Source organism: Anas platyrhynchos, chromosome 4 (genome assembly GCF_047663525.1).
Source record: "Anas platyrhynchos isolate ZD024472 breed Pekin duck chromosome 4, IASCAAS_PekinDuck_T2T, whole genome shotgun sequence".
Lineage (NCBI taxonomy): Eukaryota > Metazoa > Chordata > Aves > Anseriformes > Anatidae > Anas > Anas platyrhynchos.
Window position 1 is genome coordinate 48,536,476 of NC_092590.1, and position 18,580 is coordinate 48,555,055.

Consider the following 18,580-nt stretch of genomic DNA (forward strand, 5'->3'; position numbering starts at 1 on the left):
GCTCAGTGATAAAGAGCTCGTTTTGCTTCACACTGTATCCTTCCAGGGAAGGCTGTAAACTGCAAACTACAAAGCTTACACTTCTTTTTTTTTTTAACTTATAATGAATAATTCAATTAAAATAAAGAAAACCTGGGAAGGGCACAAGCAAGAGCTCTCCTCCTCAGCTGAGTTGCAGGAGTTTGTGTTCAGGCTTTTCATTCAAGCCTTCCTGACCTGACCGGTCTCCAAAGGGCAGCCAGAATCTTCCTGCTGCTGGTTTCTGCTAACATCTCACTGAGCCTCTGCGTTTAGGGATTTCATTTGAACTAAGACAAACACAAGCCCTCTGGGGCCAGCTGGGCGGAAGGCACAAGGCAGCTCAAGCCCCGTCCCTGGGAATTGGTTGTCTTCACAGGCTGGTCCTCCTTGGGGATAAAGGGAACCTCGGTTTGCTGATGTCCATCAGTGAATGTCTTTCCCTTCGTGGTGATTTTTATTAGCATCTTGGAGCCAGCTCTCATTTACCATGGCCATAGGACAGAGGCAGTTGAAGGCAGAGGAACAGAGCGGCTTAGGTTGACATCCTAAACGGACTGAACCGAGGTTTGCCCAAGGACTTGCCCTGCGTTTTCCCCTTGAAGCGATGCATTCCTTCTTTTTGTCTCCTTTTTGTTCTCCTTTGCCAAACAAGGCTTTCTTTGCTCTTCAGAAGCCACGTGACCCTCGGAAAACTCAGCTGCCGATAGTAGCTCGTGTTACCAAGTGTGGCTGGCTGAACACAAACAGCATTTGTGCTGTGCTGCTTAATTAGAGGTTGAAATCCCTGGGCATCTGTGTGCCCAAATTAAGCATCCAGCATCCCCGAGCAGGCACAGGTTCCCAGATGGCTTTCCTTCTTGGATGCAGCCCCCAGGTCAGTTCCTGGCCGTGCCGGAATGGGAGCAACCCTCCTGCTCACGGGAGAGATGCCAGCCTCTGCGATGCATCCTCCGCAAGGCCTGCAGAGAGGGGCCCGCCCGTGCCCTCAGCGGAGCTGCTGGGCAAGCTGCGCTGATTTTAGCGCTGCTCATCTCACAAAAAGAGCTCTTTATAAATAGATTCACAGGGATATTGACGGTGTGTGCATAAGCTGCGGGTCCTGCAAATGAAAACTCAGCATCTTTTAAGCGCTGAGCTAATTAAAGATGATTATGGCAGATTTATCTTCTTTAAGTAGGCTATTTAGCAATTTGTTGAAAACTTGTTTTGGGGAAACTGGCTTTGTCTAGCCATGCAGAAGTGTGACTCATAAAGTTTTCATGTTCCTCCTTGATACTAAATTGAATTTAAGTGGGAGCAATGTTTTTCCGTGATCCTAAATTGAAGTTAAGTGGTTGCAATGTTCTCACACTGCGTTTCACTTACCAGCAGCTCAGGTGAAAACGGCAGTCCTTTTGGGTAGAAACAGTTAAATCAGATTTAAAGGACAATCTACGTAGCACTGCCTAGCGTATCCTTTAGCCTCTAAAGGAAATGCCTCTGTAGGCCAGAGTGCTTAAGGTAAAACAAAACAAAACCCCGGAAAAACTTCGGGGACATTTTCACATCCCTGGAAGTGTGTTTAAATTGCAGGGCAGAGCAGCTTTGGCTCCAGCTGAAGCCAGTGTGTGCACGTTGCTGCGGGCGGCATGCCGTTTGCCTTCAGTAGGAGATGGAGGGGGGGTTGTTTGCCACAGCAGTGTCTCATAGCGCTTCCCTCCAGTGTTTACTCTAAAAGCAGAGGCTCCAGGTGGTGTCCATAGGGAAGGTGTGTGAGGAAATGAGGTGGTGGAGGCTGGGAGATGGAAGAGGACAGCCACAAGGGAATGGCGAAGTCAAAATGCCTGAACAAAGAAAGCACATAGGTGACAGCAGGCAGAACCCTTATGGCACCAAGAGCTTTTTCTGCATTGGTGCGAGGTAACGCGGGGTTTTGGGGCTGGTAACGCCTCGGGAGGCAGGGCTGTGCAGGAGGGGTGCGCCCTGCTGTGGGCACGGGAGGCCTCTAGGCCTTCTGGGTGCCGTCCTGCTCCAGGTACAAGAGCGTGGGTCCCAACCTCAGTCTTTAGCAAACTCTGACTCAGATGCATGTCACGTAGAAACGTACCCTTCCGAAGGCAGTTTTTTTTCTGTGAGCTGTGCGCTAGCAGCCCCGTGAACGTGTTTCAACAAAAGGCCTCGTAACTGGAAAAACAATGTCAGCAGCAACAAAACACACTGCTGGTGCTGCAGGGGGAGTAGTCAGAGTTCGTGGAGAGGGAAGGCAGGAGAACTCAATTTGTCTCTTATTACTTGGACACCCTGACCTTTAACTCATCTTCGCATTCTGCCCTGAGTTTTGAGGGATTTATGACTTGAAAGTAAAATGCCTGAAGAAGAGATGCTGTCTCATCAGAGTCAGCAGTCAGCATCCAGAGCTGCCAACCCCGGTGTCTTGGGAAGGAAACTGTACCAAAGTACGCATCTTGCCAAAATGAGAATGTACCCTAGGATAGCAAATTTTGACTAGCTTCAAAGATGTAAATAAACAGATAAGGATTAGATAAAAAGACTTTTTACAGGGAGGAAAACGTTGCCATTTCCTCGTCTTCCAAACCAAGAGCCTGACAGTGTAACAAACAGCAAGCACGTGGGAAAGGGAAACGGCCCCTCACCCAAACCCCATACAGGAAAAAAGAAAAAGGAAGGAAAAAAAAATCAAACCTGGCAACATCCCTAGTATGAGATTAATTTGGATGGCTGAAGTTTTCCAGCCTGATAGTGCAAGCAGATGGATGACAGCAATGTAGGAAGACAGCAGTTCAGACATGCAGCGTGTAATTCAGTAAGAGAGCCTGCCACTGTATTGGAGTGTTGTTTTGCAAAGGGACTGGAGGTTTGGGGTTTTCTCATTCGTGGATATTCAGCTTCAGGCAACGCGTCCTGATTTTCTAGTGAGGATGTAGAGCACTGCATGGAGAGAAGTTAATTCTGGAGGGCAGTACGCTCGGTTTGCAGTCGCACAAGTGTTAGAATCTCAACTTGCTTGTAAATCAAAATAAAGATGTTTGGTTTTAGGCATTTGAAATTGTCTTTTCAAGGGACTTCATTCAGCAGTAGTGTTTTAATGTTCTTTTTCTTGGAGGCATTCACAGTAAAATATATATTATTAGGAAACGACAGGCGTAGAAGCAGCAAAGCTGTTGGAAGAGATGTACCCTCAAGTACGCAGTGTTGAGATGGCGAAGCCTCACCAATGATCTCCTTCCCCATAGCTCACTTCTTGTCACCCAGAGCCAGCGTGAGGAGGCACCTGTGTCAAGGACCTGTCTTCCTTGCTAAAATTAGCAGGCAGGCCACGGGTGTGTTCGCATGTTCGGGCCGTCCTGCCGAACCCATGCGCTGTCATTGCTGGTATGTGGCCATAGGGGCGTGTGGAGTTTCCCGGAGGGCTCCCTGCTGGTTTCGACATCTCGCTTGCTCCAGCTGGGGTTGAGGTGCCCTAGAAAGCAAGTGGTTGACCTTCAGTGTGAGCAGACAGGCTTTCAAGTAGCAGGAAATCACTGACTGCGCTTCCCGTGGTTTTATGTACAGGGCTGGGTTCCCCACTCAAATGGTGGAAGCAGAGGGTTTGTTCCTGGTACAAAAAGGAAACATAAAACAGGCAACAACAGAAACAAACCTTGAGAATAATTGCTGGAGTCTGTTCTCTCTTCGTTCGGAATGTGCAATTTCCATTAGGGCTAATAGAAGTGACGTGGCTTTCTGTTTGAAGGAAAGATACAGCCTTTCCTTTGAATTACGGTGCTTTAATCTGGTGCTTGGAAAGGTTGACAGGTACTGAGAGAATGCCTCAGTTATTGTCTGACCCTAATCCTCGGTTACTGACTGCTGAAATAGATTTTATCTGTTGACTGACAGGTCAATTGCTCTGAAATTTTTGTTTGGACTTGAGATTCATTGCTTGTGGTTTGTGGAGAACTTGGGGTGTCTGCCCACAAATCCCTCTCCTCCAGCCTTTTGAGGACCCCAATTTCACAGAGGACGGTGAAATTGGAAGCAGCAGGTACCACCTGCAGACTTGGGACTGAATGGTGCATCTGGAAACACTCGCAGGCAGCCCACTGCTCTAGCAATGCTGGAACAGGCCTTGTGCCTCACCACCCAGAAACTGCTTCGGGTGTGTTAATCCCCAGCGTTAGGGCTCTCGCTGTGCAGAGCAGGAATAGGAGCTTGGCTTGACCTTGGCCTCTGCTTAGGTACATGTGTGTGACGGGAATCTGAGCAGCAAAAAGAGGAGCTGTGTGTCAGGAGAAGTATTTGCAGCCCACAAAGAGCAGGACATGTGAACGTGCGCATCTTGTGGTGCTTTCTGCCCCTTGGGGAGCCAAAAGCTTGCCCATCTCTTGCTGTAGCAGGGCTGGACTTGTTCCAGCAGTTGTCTGCAGATGGCAGCCGATGGTACTGCCCCTGTGTTGCAGAGTACCCTGAGGTCAGGTGGAAGGCAGAGTGAAAGGCCCAGGCTGTGTGTTTCCATGTTCTTCGTTCAGGTAACGAGAGGATTTAGCAGCTTGAGCATGCCGAATGTTAAAAAGCCTTGGGGAGGTCCACTTGTTTTGGAAAAGTGCAAACCAAGTCTTTTTTCAGTGTCTGCTGCTTGAAAACGTGTCTGCCCTAGCTGATGTGTATCTTCTGGTTGTCTTTCAGAATGCTCCAGGACGACCTGCAGCTCAGTGATAGTGAAGACAGTGGTGACGACCAAGTCAGTTTTAGATGTTTTATACCCTACGCCCACAGACATCCCGTTAAATCATCGCGACGTGTTGCGTTGCTCTGAGCTCCTTAAGCTAACCTTTCCTCCCCCTCTCCTCTTTGTTTTTGTGAACAAAACAGGTTGTTGAAAAGCCACCTTCTTCACTTGCTCCTCCAAGGTACAGGTTTGTTCCCAAACTGCTAGGTAGACAGATAAGGAGGAAAAAAAGAATTGTTATTTTATATGAGGGTAGGTGGGAAAGGGTCCCTCATTTCTGTCATAGATGCAAGCTTTGGTTTCTAGCTGCCTGAAGCCAAATTGGCTTTAGTTGTGTGAGGTTTTACAGAAAGCTTCAATTAGAAATCAGTCCAGGCACGCTAGATTTTGCCTTCGAACCAGAATTGTATTTCCCCATCTGTTTCCTTCCATTCTCCTTTTCCACACCATCACATTATTTGGAGAGCACACTGGAGGTGATGGGATTTTCAGTTACAACAGTGATGGCTAAGGTATGAGTGCAGCTGTAGTTCAGAAGGAAGCCAGAAACAGCCAAGTAGGTGTAGAAGAAATTTACTGAGGCTGCTTCAGCCCCTCCTGATAGGGCAACTTAGAAGCAGGATTCAAGGTTGACTGAAAAGCCACGCACCTGGATTAGAAGCAGAAAGGTGGAGAAACCCCAACAAGAGAGCACCGATGTACTTTTCTGGCTTGATGTGTGTGCTCTTCAAGCACTGGTGACAGTCTGCAAAGTCAGGCTTGCACAAGGGCATTTTGATTTCTTGGCATGACCGACTGTCTCTGCAGGCTCTTGAAACAGTATGTTCTCGCAGTATCGGTCTGCATCAGCAAGGAGCTTGCCTCCACATCATACAAATGTATTTGTGCTGACATGGGAAAGAGTTTTCAGAGTCAGAAGTCAGTGTTTTGACTTCTTCAGTTTGTTCCAGAACAAAAAGTTATGCCTCAGCTCCATCCACTCCCATTGTCAGCAGGGCTGGGGCAAAGCACTTGTGAGCAGGGCTGGGTTTTGCAAAAAATGCTGCTGTTTGGGGCTGTTCATGAAACAGCTGCAGCACCTCAGGCAAGTAACATGGGTGAAGAAGTAAGAACTTGCTTTCCCCCTTCTTGTGAAGGGGGAAAATAAAACCAGAAGCCATCCTGGCATGTAGGTTTCCGTCTTGTTAGTCTGTATTAGGCATCTTTCCTGCTGAGTGTTGGGACTGTCAGAATAGCATTTGTCACTTTTTTTTAAAAGCCTTCTGTTGGCTAAATGCAGCTTTGTACTCTTGCAGTGACATCCTGCTTGTATAGTTATGGCTGGGTTGGAATTGAAGGTTTTATTATTTCCAGAGTTGGTTTTTTTTTTTTTTTTTTTTTTTTTATTCCGGTGCTTTATCTTAGAGTATGGCAGTGTATTCTTTTGGCCTTGCCCCCTTTCTTTCCAGTGCCAAAACAGGGGGTTTAAGTTTTATTTCTGGATGCTTCCATATCAATGTAGTAAGTAACCTTGACGCGTGCTGCTTTCTAATTTTATCTCCTGGTGGCCTTGCAGTGCCCTGCAGTCCCAGCCCGAGAGCGTGGCATCAGCACATTCCAGCAGCCCAGAGTCAGGGAGCACCAGTGACTCAGACAGCTCTTCAGACTCGGAGACGGAGAGCAGCTCGAGTGACAGTGAAGCCAACGACCCTGACCCTCCGAGAGTGTCAGCTCCTGAGGTGAATGCACATGAACTGTAGGGGCTGCTTAATGCAGGCTCTCTGCTGGCTCAACGCAGTCAGACAGGGCACCTGAAACGCCCTCATCCTTCAGGTGGCCTGTTGACATCTTTGCTGCATCATCAAGCTTCGCTTGCCCTTTGCTTCTTTGCAGGAGTTTGTCAATGAAATAACCCTTAGTAACAGCATAAATTAGACTTTGAAGTGCCTCACCTTGGAGTGTTCCCCCCTGCCTTTTGGCATTGTTGGCTAGCGCTCTGGGAGGAACTGGTGCCTTTACTGATGAGGCACAAACAAGGCACAGGTGGGAACTGCAGCTTGTCCTCAGTTCTCACCTCTCCCCGTGCAGCTCTTCAGGGTGCTGAGGCTGTCGGCTGCTTTGGGGTGAGCCCAGTACCCTGACATGCTCCGGGAAGCTGCCAGCGCCCCTCTGCAGCTCCTGCGTGTGAGTGACAGACTTGGCTTCTCCCAGCTGAAGTGATCGGGCCCGCAGGAAGGGCTGGAATGTGCTTAGACTTGCTGCTGTTGAGTTTGGCTCACATAGTGCTGCACTGGCGTTTCTGAGGCTTTTATTGGGAAAAGCAGGCAAACAGAGCTTAGTGCCTCAGAGTTGCATAATAATTGAGACCATGCAGCTTTTTAAAAATCTGCTGCAAATGTACTCGTGTCCTGTGGTTTAAAACAGATCCTCCAGCTCACAAAACATTCTTGGGCCAGCGGGAAGTGCAGGGTTATAGCTGATGGACCACAGCTTATATAAACCAGTCCACTGACAGCTCTGAGATAATTCTCACAAAGCCCAGAAACCTTGTCATTTATTCCTCTTGACCTCCCTAGCCTTGGTTTTCTTTTCTTTTAGCTTAGAAGCACATTAACAGGGAGAATTTTGTGCACAGGAGACATTGCAGAAGCTTTGAAAAGACCTGTCTTCTGATCTCACAGCTAACACGCTTCGCTCCGCAGCACTTCACTCACAGACTTTGCCTTGTGCTATGTGAGAAACAGATATTGTACTTACCTTCTTATACCAAATCATGCCTGCTTTATACTGAAAATATGCTGTGTTACAGTGTTGTTTTCTCTCTAGTGAAGTCCTAGTTATTGTGGATTGACCATTTTTCCCCCTTTTTATTCAGTAAACTGTATATTTTACACAAGGAGCCAAGTGCTGCACATGCTCTGTGTTTTTTATATCCAGCTCCTCACATAAAAGCAAAGACTTTAGGACCCATGTGCAGTATTTGCTTATTGTTATTTAATCTTTTAATATTTTCTCTTACTATCATTTGTGATTGAAAAGTTTAAAATGTGATAAAACCAAGTCTGTTTTATAAACCATCTTTCTAGATGGAGTCACCCAGACACAGCTGAGGACACGTCTTCATGTCAACATGTTGTACGGCGCAAAGGAGGGTAGAGTCTGGGTGGAGAAGAAAAGGCCAGCAGAAGGGATTAATTAGTCCTGGAAAGCCTTTCATGTGCTAGGGCTTCTCTTTTCTGAGAAGTGCTGTGGCTGTTCTCAGAAGAGAGTTGTGGCTGGGGAGGATTGGTGAGGGCACAAGCGTAGCTGTGCTCTGACGGTGCCCAGATCGCAAGTGACACGTTTGAGCGATGCTGAGAATTAAGCAGTATTTTCAGAGTGGGCCCTAGAGAATTGTGCCCCTCATTTGCAGCTTCAGATGTCTGTTTTTACTGCTAGCTGGTTAAGTTTTCTCCTGATACATCAGACTTCTGTTTTGATTAGGCAGGGCTTCTTTTAACTATGATAAGTGTCTGACTGATTGCAGAGGCCCTCAGTACTCAGTTGTAGCTCATGCCTTGGTTGACCCAGGGGGACGCGAGTGTTGGATTGTGTCGGCAGAGGGCTTGGAAGAAACTGGGACAGCTCTTGGTCCACCTCATGCAACTAACTTGGTAAAAGTTGTGAGGATGGCACCTGCTTTGTTTTCACAGTGGGTACTTGCCTGACTGTGCAAGGATGTTGGGTAGTGGCACAGAGCAAACCGAGCAGGGGTTTTCACGCCTATCTCTTACTGCAAAACAGGTAGGGCTAGCAGGGATCCAGGAAAGCTGTACCACGTGGTTGGTCCTGTGCTCGTGAATTAAATGTTGATGTGTATGTACCAGAGCATCCCCGCTTTGTCATGGTCTTTCATCTTTAACAGTAAGGGGAAATTTTAGAGGGTTCTGACAATGTTTTAGGATTGAGATACAGGCGTCAGTCTTGCATCCTTCCTTTCTCTGTTTGTCTACAGCCCGACCCACCAACTTCAAACAAGTGGCAGCTCGACAACTGGCTCACCAAGGTGAACCCACCAGCAGTGCCAGCAGAGAGCCCCAGAGAAACTGCCCATACGGATGGACATGAGGAGGACAAGGAGCCAGGACAGCAGATCGACAGCGACTCCTCCCATGAGCACGCGGAGCCGAGGGAGCCTCATCACAAGAGCTCTGCCCGAGCAGCCAGGGCTTCTCAGGATGCTCACCTTCCGACCAAACGCAACTGCCAGAAGTCTCCCGCGTGTGCTGAGGAGCCCTCGCAGAGGCAGACCGTTGGTATCAAAAGGCCCAGCAAGCCTCCAGTGCACGAGGGGCCCAAGGGGGGCCTGAAGGTGGAGAGCGAACCTGGTCCTTACGAGGTTAGAGACCAGTCTTCCAGAGACAAGCCAAAAGTAAAAACGAAAGGGAGGCCAAAATCCAGCGACCGAAAAGAACTGAAAACCAGTCTGCAAGAGCCCCCCGAGGGCAGAAAGCACAAGAGCTCCCATCAGGCCAGCGCCAAAGCCCTGCTGGACCCCAAGCCCCCGAGGGACGTTGTGCTGGGCAGTACCCAGGAGCACCTCGCTCTCAGCCCAGTCCCTCAGGGCCAGGGCACGACCCCCACCAGGACTAGCGGCCACAGGCCTGCTGCTGTGCTCAGAGAGGACTTCCACAAGGAGAAGCTTCCCTTGTCTGTCAGGGAGAAGAAGTTGCTGTCGCCAGTGAGGGACGTGCAGGTCCCTCGCAGCCTCATGGTTAAAATTGATCTCCCGCTGCTGTCAAGAGTTCCCCAGCTCCCCGGGAAGGGCGGTCACCAGAAGAGAGCGGAGGCAAAGGAGTTCCCTGGTGCAAGGGGGCAGGATGTGGAGAGGAAAGCCACGGACACTCCTGACAAGTCCTTCAAAAAGAGGAAGGTGAGAGGTGGAGGTGAAGGTGGGTTTGTGCAAGGACTGCAGTGATGTGTAGGGAGTGTGGAGCTGTGTGAAAATCCCGTGCTTGGAGTTTCTTTTTGTTTCATAGGATCAGATTGGGCTCATTGTCCTCCTCATTCCACGGTGTTTCCAAACTTTTGAAGGGAAAATGTGTCAAAAACTATTCACAGATGTTTCTTATTGGTCAAAAATCCACTGCCGAGCAAATGAAAAGCCCTGCAAGCTGTCTAACAAATGCTTTGGTGTTTTCAAAGAATTCTTGCTGTTATATCTTGCTTGCAGCCTCAGTCCGAGTAGCGTGGCCTTTTCCTGTCTAGAGTTGTGGGTTTCTGGGAAACAATTGTGATGGCTGGCTTACGCAGAGAGGGAACAAATTCTGCGGCTGTGAACTATGATTTCCAGGGGTGATGCCAGCAGCTCCATGCCTTTTGCTTTTCCCTAAATGCAGACTTTGAACTAAACCACTGATAATAACAACCACCACTAACCCCTCCTGTGCATCTCAGTGCTCGGATGAATACATCAAAAAAGCCTCTGATTTCTCCTGGAGCTGCTGTGGCACTGGTAGAGATGCTGATGCTCACAAGAGGCGCGTCTCCAGTAAGGGGCTTTCCAGGGATCCCTTTGCAGAGTCCTGCAGCAGGAATAGTTAACCCATGCGCCTGCTGGAGCCATGCTCTGGAGGCTCTGAAGTGGACTTTGTGCCATGCGTTTCCCATGGAGCTCCATCGCACTGAGGCTAACCTGCATGTGCCCCAGGAGGCAGATGCGAAGTCCTGGGATGCTTTGGGCTAGCACCAGGCACTCCATGGGTAATGCTGGCTGAAGAGTGAGCTGCTTTTGTTTTGCATTTCCTTGTCTTATAATGAATTACTCTGAAGGTTTTCTGTTCAAGTGAGACGATAATTTGGTATTGCATGCTTTGTATCATAAGATTTGTGGAGTGTGCTTAAAAAGTGTCATTTATTATCCCTCTGCCTCAGTGGTTCCTGCTGTTCAGAGTATAGGCAGCAAATTTAATTGACACTTCAAAATTTCATACTATACTTGATTCCTGCTCATAAAATATCTTGACTACGTCCCTGTGCAGTCTAGGTCTCCAATGAATGCTTTTTTTTCCATCCCTTAGAGAAAACAAACAAATAAACAAACAAAAAAAACCTGTCACAAAACACTAGGAGAAGAAAACCAACGCCCAGAACAGATCATAAAATGCTTCAGCTATAGAAGTACATTTGTTTCAGACTGTTGGCAAGGAGAGGTTTAGGCAGTTCATCCCCTCCACTACAAAATAATTATTCTAACCAGCTGAAGTAGATAAAATGTCACGTTAGGATACTTGTCATTGAGCCTGAAATCAACTGTGCTCTGTTTTTCCACTTTGTCAGTTCCAATCTCTTTTCTTTTTTTAACATGAAGCCATCAAATGTAGCTGTGTTGGTCTGTACTGTACATGAACTTCCTAAATCTGAGTGATTTTGTTTTGTTTTGTTTTGTTTTTGTTAGAGGGAAATGGAGAAGGAGATTGATAGGAAGAAAATGAAATCAGACAAAGAAACAAAATCATTGCAGTCTTCGACTAACAAAGACTCCACTAAACAGAAGTGAGTATACAGCAATGGGATAGCAAAAAATGAGCCTTTCTTTTAAAACTTAAAGCAAGGAACTGTACCTTTTATTCTTCTTATGAGTTTGTTTAACATAATGTGCTTTCTGAAACTTTATCTGCTGCAAATTTGTCTGTACGTCTTGACACCAGCCATGTGGCTGTAAGAGTGTAATTTATTTGCCTCGTTATTTGTTGCAGATGTGCAATTATACTTGGTGTCATTGATCTTCCTCTCCTTTTATAATGCAGAGCGTTCATGTTCTTGTTACTCAAGCACAAGGTGATGTTGTAGTGCCTGTTTTCCATTCTTGTATTATGCTGCTGTAAAACCATTGAATGTGGTGGCATTTGTCCTGATTTCTAGCAGCTGGAAGGGTTTTGAATCCAGGGTTTGTACCTCCCATTTTCTCAGAGCAAACAAGCACCTCTTCTAGCCATGTGGTGGCCTTCAGAGCAGGAAGAATTGGATCCTTTTTTGTGGGGAGAGAGTTCCGGGGTCAGGTCAGGGATGCAGGTTAACTTGGCTGGAAGTTGGGAAGCCATCCCTCATGGGGATGCTGCTCTGCTCCCTGTAAAAGGCCCTCTCTGGAAGATTGCACTGCACCAGGTGGCACAGTGAAGAAGGGAGAGCTGAGCAAGCTGCTCAACTTCACACTTTTCACTGCATTTTGTCTTGTTTCTTCCTGTGCTGACTTTGCAGCTGGAGAGTTGGCATTCACTGTTCTAGACACTTTGTGCTTTCTTGGAAACTGAGGAGCTGAAGGAAACAAAGTAAAAAGGGGTAGTTGAAAAACGAGGTTTAGTGTTATTGCGTGCTGCCTATAACTGCTGGAGTTCCCTGGTAATCCTAACCCCAGATGATCAGAAATTTGCCACGGAATTAAGTATGATCAGCTCTGCCATTTAAAAGCACAGCACTTTAAGGGTCTGTCCCTCATATCCTCCCAACCCGTATGTGTTGTCTAGTTTAGCTGGCAAGTCCCGAAGGAACAACTCAGTTTAATTCTGTCGAAGCACGCACAGGATCAAGTGTCAGGGCGAGTATCCCTGCCTGTAAAAGATATCTTCTACCGTAACGGGGAGAGAGAGGCAGCGCTGTGCCTCACTTGCCATGTTGGGTGATGTGTCCCAGGGATTTTACTCGCTGTAATTACCTCTCCCCCTTTTTCAGTGATAAGGTGCTGTGTTGGAGGGGTGTCGTTTTTGCAACATTCTGACATTCTGGTTGCAAGTCTTTCCTCCAAGGATAAGCCCTGGGGCTGATTCCTGCTTCAAAAGCAACTTGCTTGTGCGTTGTTGACAGCTGAACATGTGGGGATCTAATGCACTGTGAAGTCCCTGAGGTTTCATTTTGCTTTTGCAGGATTCTTTGTTAACAAGTCAGTTCACATTTCCAGAGAAATTTGAACAGAATTGGTACACAATGTATTTAACTTTTCTGATTGTTTTTTTTTTTCTGTTAAAAAAAAAAAATAATCCCTATATTATATAGACATTGTATTCATGCCAATTGCAAAATTCATTTCCCATCTCTAGAGCACCAAAAGCATCATTTGAGACCCAGAAGAAAGATCTCCTGCTACCCCCACCACTGCCACCCATGTCTCCCGCACATTCTGCACCAAAGTCAGTGAAGATGGCCCAGAAGAGACCCAGGAGTGAGAACGGCCAGCTGCCTGCCACAGAAAACAACACTGCCAGGGACTCAAGCAGCCACAAGGATCCTTTGTCTGCCAAGCACAAGAAGGTGGAGAGAAAGCACTCTGAACAGGTGAAGGGCAACAAAGTAGGTATCCGTTACTGCTGGCGTATCCTGCGACCCGTGGGTGCTGTGTGATTCTCTTTAGAAACCTTCCATTAGGATATTAAATGAAAAGAAGGGTAAGCCAGCCACTAGAGAAAGCTCTTTCAAGCATATTTGCCTCTTCAGTGGCTATCTGTGACCCTATCTTGCTAGCCCTAATGCCTGTGCTGTAGTATCTCTGGTTGCTTTCCATCTTCTATTTTATTTTAATCTTACCTGTGAAACACGATGAGAAGCCGTCACCATGTAAAAGTGAAAGGCAAGAGAATCGTGTTTATGCCAGGAACTGGTTCTGACTGTAGGCAACTGCGAGTGTGATACAATAGGTGTGAAAACAAGTGTGTTTACAAAAGGAAAAAATAAGTTCATTATTGAAAATAAGCACCCTGTGGTTTTAACTGTAACTTTCACTACGAGCTTTCGTAGTTTGCTTACAAAATCGTTGTTAATGATTCTTGCAGCTGAATCTTTGCACTATTGGGTTATAAAATTCAATTATATTGCCATTTACAAGTGCCTGGATGTGTGTGGTCTGGGACTTCGATGTGTGTGCACATTAATGGAGACTGACTGTGCTGTATTAGCTGGCTTCTAACTGCTTTCTTTTTCCTGATGTTGTAGATAGCAATGCAGAGTCAGCAACTGCTGTGTGGTTAAACTAGGAGTAAGTGTGAATGGGTAGTACTAGTTCCTACCTTTTCTAGTGACCGTGAAAAATGTGCTCCTAGTGTCCTTGCTGCTCCCTTAGCCGTTGTGCAAGGAAACCTGCTACCTAATTTCTGCATGCTCAGGGAAAATCTGAGTGGTATTAACCTTCACCAGCAGTCTAGCGAGAAGCCAAGTTTTCATTTCCAGTATTGGAGTGGGGACTGGGAAGAAAGAAGAAAGGGGGGAGCCTGGAGAAGTATACTATGTCTCAGACAAATAAACATTTTTCTCTTTAAATTTAGGAAAGCCATGCTTTGGAACAGTTTTAGATGGATGTCTCTAACCAGCTTTATCTTGCTCTGTGGTTTTTCAGGGATCTGCAGGGGATGTCACGAATCCTTTCCCAGTGCCTTCTTTGCCAAATGGTACCTCCAAGCCAAGGAGACCTCAAGTCAAGTTTGAAAAGTAAGTGTTTGTTTTGTGCTCCTCATCTGTTCTTTCTGAAGACACTGGGCTTCTGCTCCATATTGAGCCCTGTTTTTGTGAGAGAGAGAAAGGTACGGGATCTGTCCCGTCCTTCTCACCTCTGGGACTTCTCCACCCACCGCAAAGCCAAGCTCCCTCCTCTCACCAGCTCTTGTTTTGAGGGAGCTGGTATAGACACAGGTACTTCTCAACTCAGAGACAAATCGCCCTCTGCAAGGCCGTCTTTTGTGCCTGCCTGCAAGGGATGGGTACTGGTTTGCCTGGCTCCTGACAGGTGGCAGACTTGTCTGCGACAAGGTGCTGTGCAGGAGACTGATGTCTCTGAGAAGACGTGATTCCTTTCTGGCTCCTTGTGTTAGTGCTCAGGTGGCTCCATGCCATTTGCGCAGTGAACAGATTATTCCCGTACTCAGAGTCATGCCTGGTCCTGCTTTATCATCAGTCAGGAGACTGGGACCTGCAGTAGCCTTGGTGACCCCATCCCTTGTAAGCAGCTACTTGGAACGCAAGTTCTTGTGCTCTGAGATGAGTGCATCGTGTTGCAAGGTGTGCTGTATGCTTCAGACAAAATATGGGGGTGTTGTGATGGAGAAATGACAGGCAGTCACATGCCTACTATTTTTACATGGAAGTGAAGAAGTAAGCTTGTACTCACAAAAGACTAACTTCCTATTTTTTTTTTAATGTCCAAATGTAAATTTTAAATTTTAACTGTTTTTCTATCGTGTCCTTAAATAGTCTTAAAAAAGAATCAACTTCTTTTCATACCGTTTTGTTTGTGCATTCAGCAGCTGTGTATTTACGAGCAGGCAGATAACATTGATTTAGTGATTATCAGAACTCTAACGTGCGTTCAGTAACAGTACCAGCCTGTACTGGAGTCACAGCATCCTCGAGATAAGGTGAAATCAATACTTACACTACCCTTTTTTTCTTGTGTCTGCTCTCCTCTGTCTGCCCCCAATTCAGACAGCATTCGATGGAATATCACATAGAAGAGGCCAAGAGGCTGAAGCACAAAGCTGATGCAATGGTAAGCCTGGGCCCTCTGCTCGAAACATCCAGCGGCTCTTGCGCGGGGATCTGATAGCTGCAGGCACGTGATCAGGCTGTGCTGGCTCATGGCACTTCCACCTAACGGAGTATGGACTTAGTCACGTGTGGAGAGGCTGCTTTCATTTGCCTAATTTTCAGGCACTTCCCTGTGTGTAAACACACTTAGAGATTATGCCCGGAGAATAGGAATCGAAATGGGCTTGGAGGTTAGCAGGCCTCCTTGCTTTGCAGAGCTCTCACTCTTGTCTTGGGAATATGGCCCAGAGAGTTGGTTTTACAGCAGTTCTCTCTGAAATATCAGGACACTGATGATAATTGTGTTGCTGGTGAACAAGACTTGAAAGTGCCCTTTGCTGGCTGTCTCAGATGCGTGCAGTTTAACAGCGTGCATGATTAAACTATGCTTTTTTTTCCTAGATACGGCTCAGTCAGGTAATGAACACTTGCCACTTGCCGTTCCCCTGTGAAAATAAAGTGGGGAAAGTAATAGAGTGGGAAAACCCCACCTGCCTCACACGAGGCCTGCCCCCAGTGCCAGCCAAGAGTATCTAAAGAATGTGAAGAAAATAAATTAGAGAAAACCACTTGTCTGTGGCAGAGCATAAGGTGGAGACCCGGGTAGCGAGAGCACACAGGGCTGATGACTAGGACTATGATAGGGACCCTGAGGAGAACCCTTTCGTTATCACCTGGAGGTTTGACGTGATTTTTTTTTTTTTTTTAGTTTCTTCAAATACTGCCTATTTAGGGGGAGAAAAGGAATTCTTGTAGAGAGAAATATTTTTTTTCTGTAGTCTGAAAATGAGATTTTTTATCCCAACAGACCGACAAGACTGGAAAGGCCTTTCAGTACCTTGATGCTGCCCTTTCCTTTATTGAATATGGGATTGCCATGGAATCAGATGCATCAGCACCAAAATCTGCTTACAGCATATTTGCCGACACGATAGATCTCATCAAGTAAGTGGTTTTGGAACCGTGACGGTTAGGCAGTATGTTTGGAGGAGAGTGGTTGGTTGTGTCATTTGTTTGCAACCAGGATGGCTCTGGATGCCCGTGAAGCTGATTGAGACAGCTGCCAGTTATTTTTTGTAGTAGGCTTCAAACTTACTTTTAAAAATGTCATTGTTCTGTGGTTTTGACAGACTCTATTTCCACGATGCTGTTGTTGTTTTGCTTTCAAAAAGGAGATTTGCCTTTTTTTTTTTTAATCTTCCAAAAAGAAATAATTCCACCAAGATGTCTATCCTGGCCAGAAGCACTGGAATTAATATTTCACCCTCAGTTCAGGGGGACCCTAGGACTGCTGTGGTCCCCTGGGGAGGCACTTTTTTGTACACGTGCGCGTGTTGCCCATTAATCAGTATAAGAGGAGAGGAGGTCCTGTGAGGGGCTGCATCTGTTCCCACTATGTCTGAAAAACCCTTGTGTCACCCAAAGTTGTCTGCTCAAAATCATACCAAGCACTCAGTGCCAACACCAAGGATTCAGGTCGAATTTCCTGGTTTTTGGACCAGTGTTTAAGGTGGTGGTATGTGCTAGTTTTTTGTGAACAGTGGGACTTAAGAGCTTTGATGACTGACATGATTGTTATTTTTGTTTCCTTAGATTCATAATGACATTAAAACCCTTTACGGACGCCTCAGCATCTTCACATGATAAAATCTTTGCTGTGTTATGGTGCGTAATGTTTTCTCTGTGACTTCATAGTCTGTTTTTAGATCTGGGACAGTGAAAGCCCTATTGCTGTCAGGTGCAAAGGAATGAGTGAAATGTGAATCAGAGTTCTGCAAGGGGAAAATATAAAAGCCAGAGCAAACTGGAATATCTCTGACGTGAGCCAGGATACCTAAAGGGACCACGCATGGAAGGCACAAGCTCTAAAATTTGGTCTTCTGGTAACTTGAGAGCGCGTAAGGACTTTCACCTCAGGTGGAAGAATGTGATGTGCCTGCCCACGTTTTGGCCACGTTGAACAGTGCTGAGGTGCTGCTGGACAGGGGCACGTTCAGCCCTTGGCATCCATAAGAGGCTGGGCACCTTTAAAATGTGGCCCTTCCTCTTTTTTTCTTTTTTTTTTTTTTTTTTTTTTCTGTTGTATGATTTTTTTTTTCACTGAGTCTTCATTTCTGAGATGATCAGGACAGGGGAGAGATCCTGAGGTCTCTTGAATTTGCAGAGAGGCTGATGGGTGCCTGTCCCCATCCCACGTGGTGGATTGCTGGCGAGCCAGCAGCAGTGGGCACAGGTCCTGACTCTGTTTTCTTTCTGTTCACAGCATGCGCTGCCAGTCCCTCCTGCACATGGCAATGTTTCGTTACAAAAAGGACACTGCAATAAAGTATTCCAGGATCCTGAATGACCACTTCAAGGTAGGGCACACGTGTTGCCAAGCTGCCAGTTGAACAGCTGTGGCTGTTACTGGTGTGGGCCAACAAAACTAACAAGAGCTCTCTTCCTTGCTGCAGAGTTCTTCCAGAGTAACACAAGCACCTTCTCCATGTGTTGCAAGGTAAGATGTAGAAAAGAAACACATTTTCTCACCTCTGATTTATTGAACATCTTGTCATTCTTCTGTATTTGCTGCAGAGTTCTTGTATATGTAGCAGCAAAAGTAAAAGGAAAGCTGTCATATAAGAGTGTTTGACCCAAAGCCCAGCACACTGGGCCTGCTTTTTAGCAGCGCTAGGAGTTTTACTGTGTTTTGCAGTAATGGTGTGTGGCAAATAGATGCTCAGCTCTGCATCTGTTCCATTTAAACTCTGTGGTTGAGAGGCTTGTTTGGTCTGAAATTCCAGTTGTTCTTCTGCCACCTTGTGCAGTACAGCTGACCAGTATGTAAATGGTCTCCCAGGAGCAGTGGTGGAGGCTGTACAAGTAACTTATAACTGGATTGGGTGAAGCAGTGGGAAGCAATGATGGGGTGAAGCCAGCAGGCAGCTGAGCTGGCCACATTAAGCTTCTCCAGGTCTGCAAGTGAAGGACAAGCTGCCAGGAAGCTCCAGTCTCCATAAGCTGGGGACAACATAAGCATGCCTGAAGTCATTGGGTAAAAACACTTGGATTACCTGGTGAAGGCTTCTATAAATAGGTGTGGATTTTGGGAGGTGGATGGGTGATGCTTTTGGATATCTGATCCCTTGTTTCCTTTGTCCCAAGAGGAGTGCTTGGAGTGGGGAATCACTTGAAAAACCTTGGCCTTGCACCTGAGGGATAATTATGTCCTCTCTAGCTGAACACATCTCAGTTTTCAACACTTGCTCCGTAGCACAGGCCCAAATGACACGGGATAGCTCCTGGTATGAGCCTTGTGGTAAGACATTTATTGCTGAAGCTAAC

The 18,580-nt window shown here is 46.6% G+C and overlaps 1 protein-coding gene across 7 annotated transcripts in view; it reads left to right on the top strand.

Annotated features, from left to right (window-relative positions):
* AFF1 (ALF transcription elongation factor 1) overlaps window positions 1-18,580 on the top strand; it is an 80,084-nt gene that overhangs the window by 56,875 nt on the left and 4,629 nt on the right. For 4 of the 7 annotated variants that reach the window (XM_038178715.2, XM_038178718.2, XM_038178716.2 and 1 more), the window contains 12 exons: window positions 4,687-4,741; window positions 4,873-4,910; window positions 6,285-6,447; window positions 8,703-9,620; window positions 11,145-11,242; window positions 12,784-13,033; window positions 14,073-14,164; window positions 15,155-15,218; window positions 16,065-16,201; window positions 16,850-16,921; window positions 17,520-17,613; window positions 17,710-17,753. In XM_038178715.2, coding sequence (XP_038034643.2) covers window positions 4,687-4,741; window positions 4,873-4,910; window positions 6,285-6,447; window positions 8,703-9,620; window positions 11,145-11,242; window positions 12,784-13,033; window positions 14,073-14,164; window positions 15,155-15,218; window positions 16,065-16,201; window positions 16,850-16,921; window positions 17,520-17,613; window positions 17,710-17,753 — 2,025 coding nt within the window. The remainder of the gene's footprint in view (window positions 1-4,686; window positions 4,742-4,872; window positions 4,911-6,284; window positions 6,448-8,702; window positions 9,621-11,144; window positions 11,243-12,783; window positions 13,034-14,072; window positions 14,165-15,154; window positions 15,219-16,064; window positions 16,202-16,849; window positions 16,922-17,519; window positions 17,614-17,709; window positions 17,754-18,580) is intronic. The other 3 variants (XM_038178719.2, XM_072037538.1, XM_038178717.2) reach the window with 2 other exon arrangements.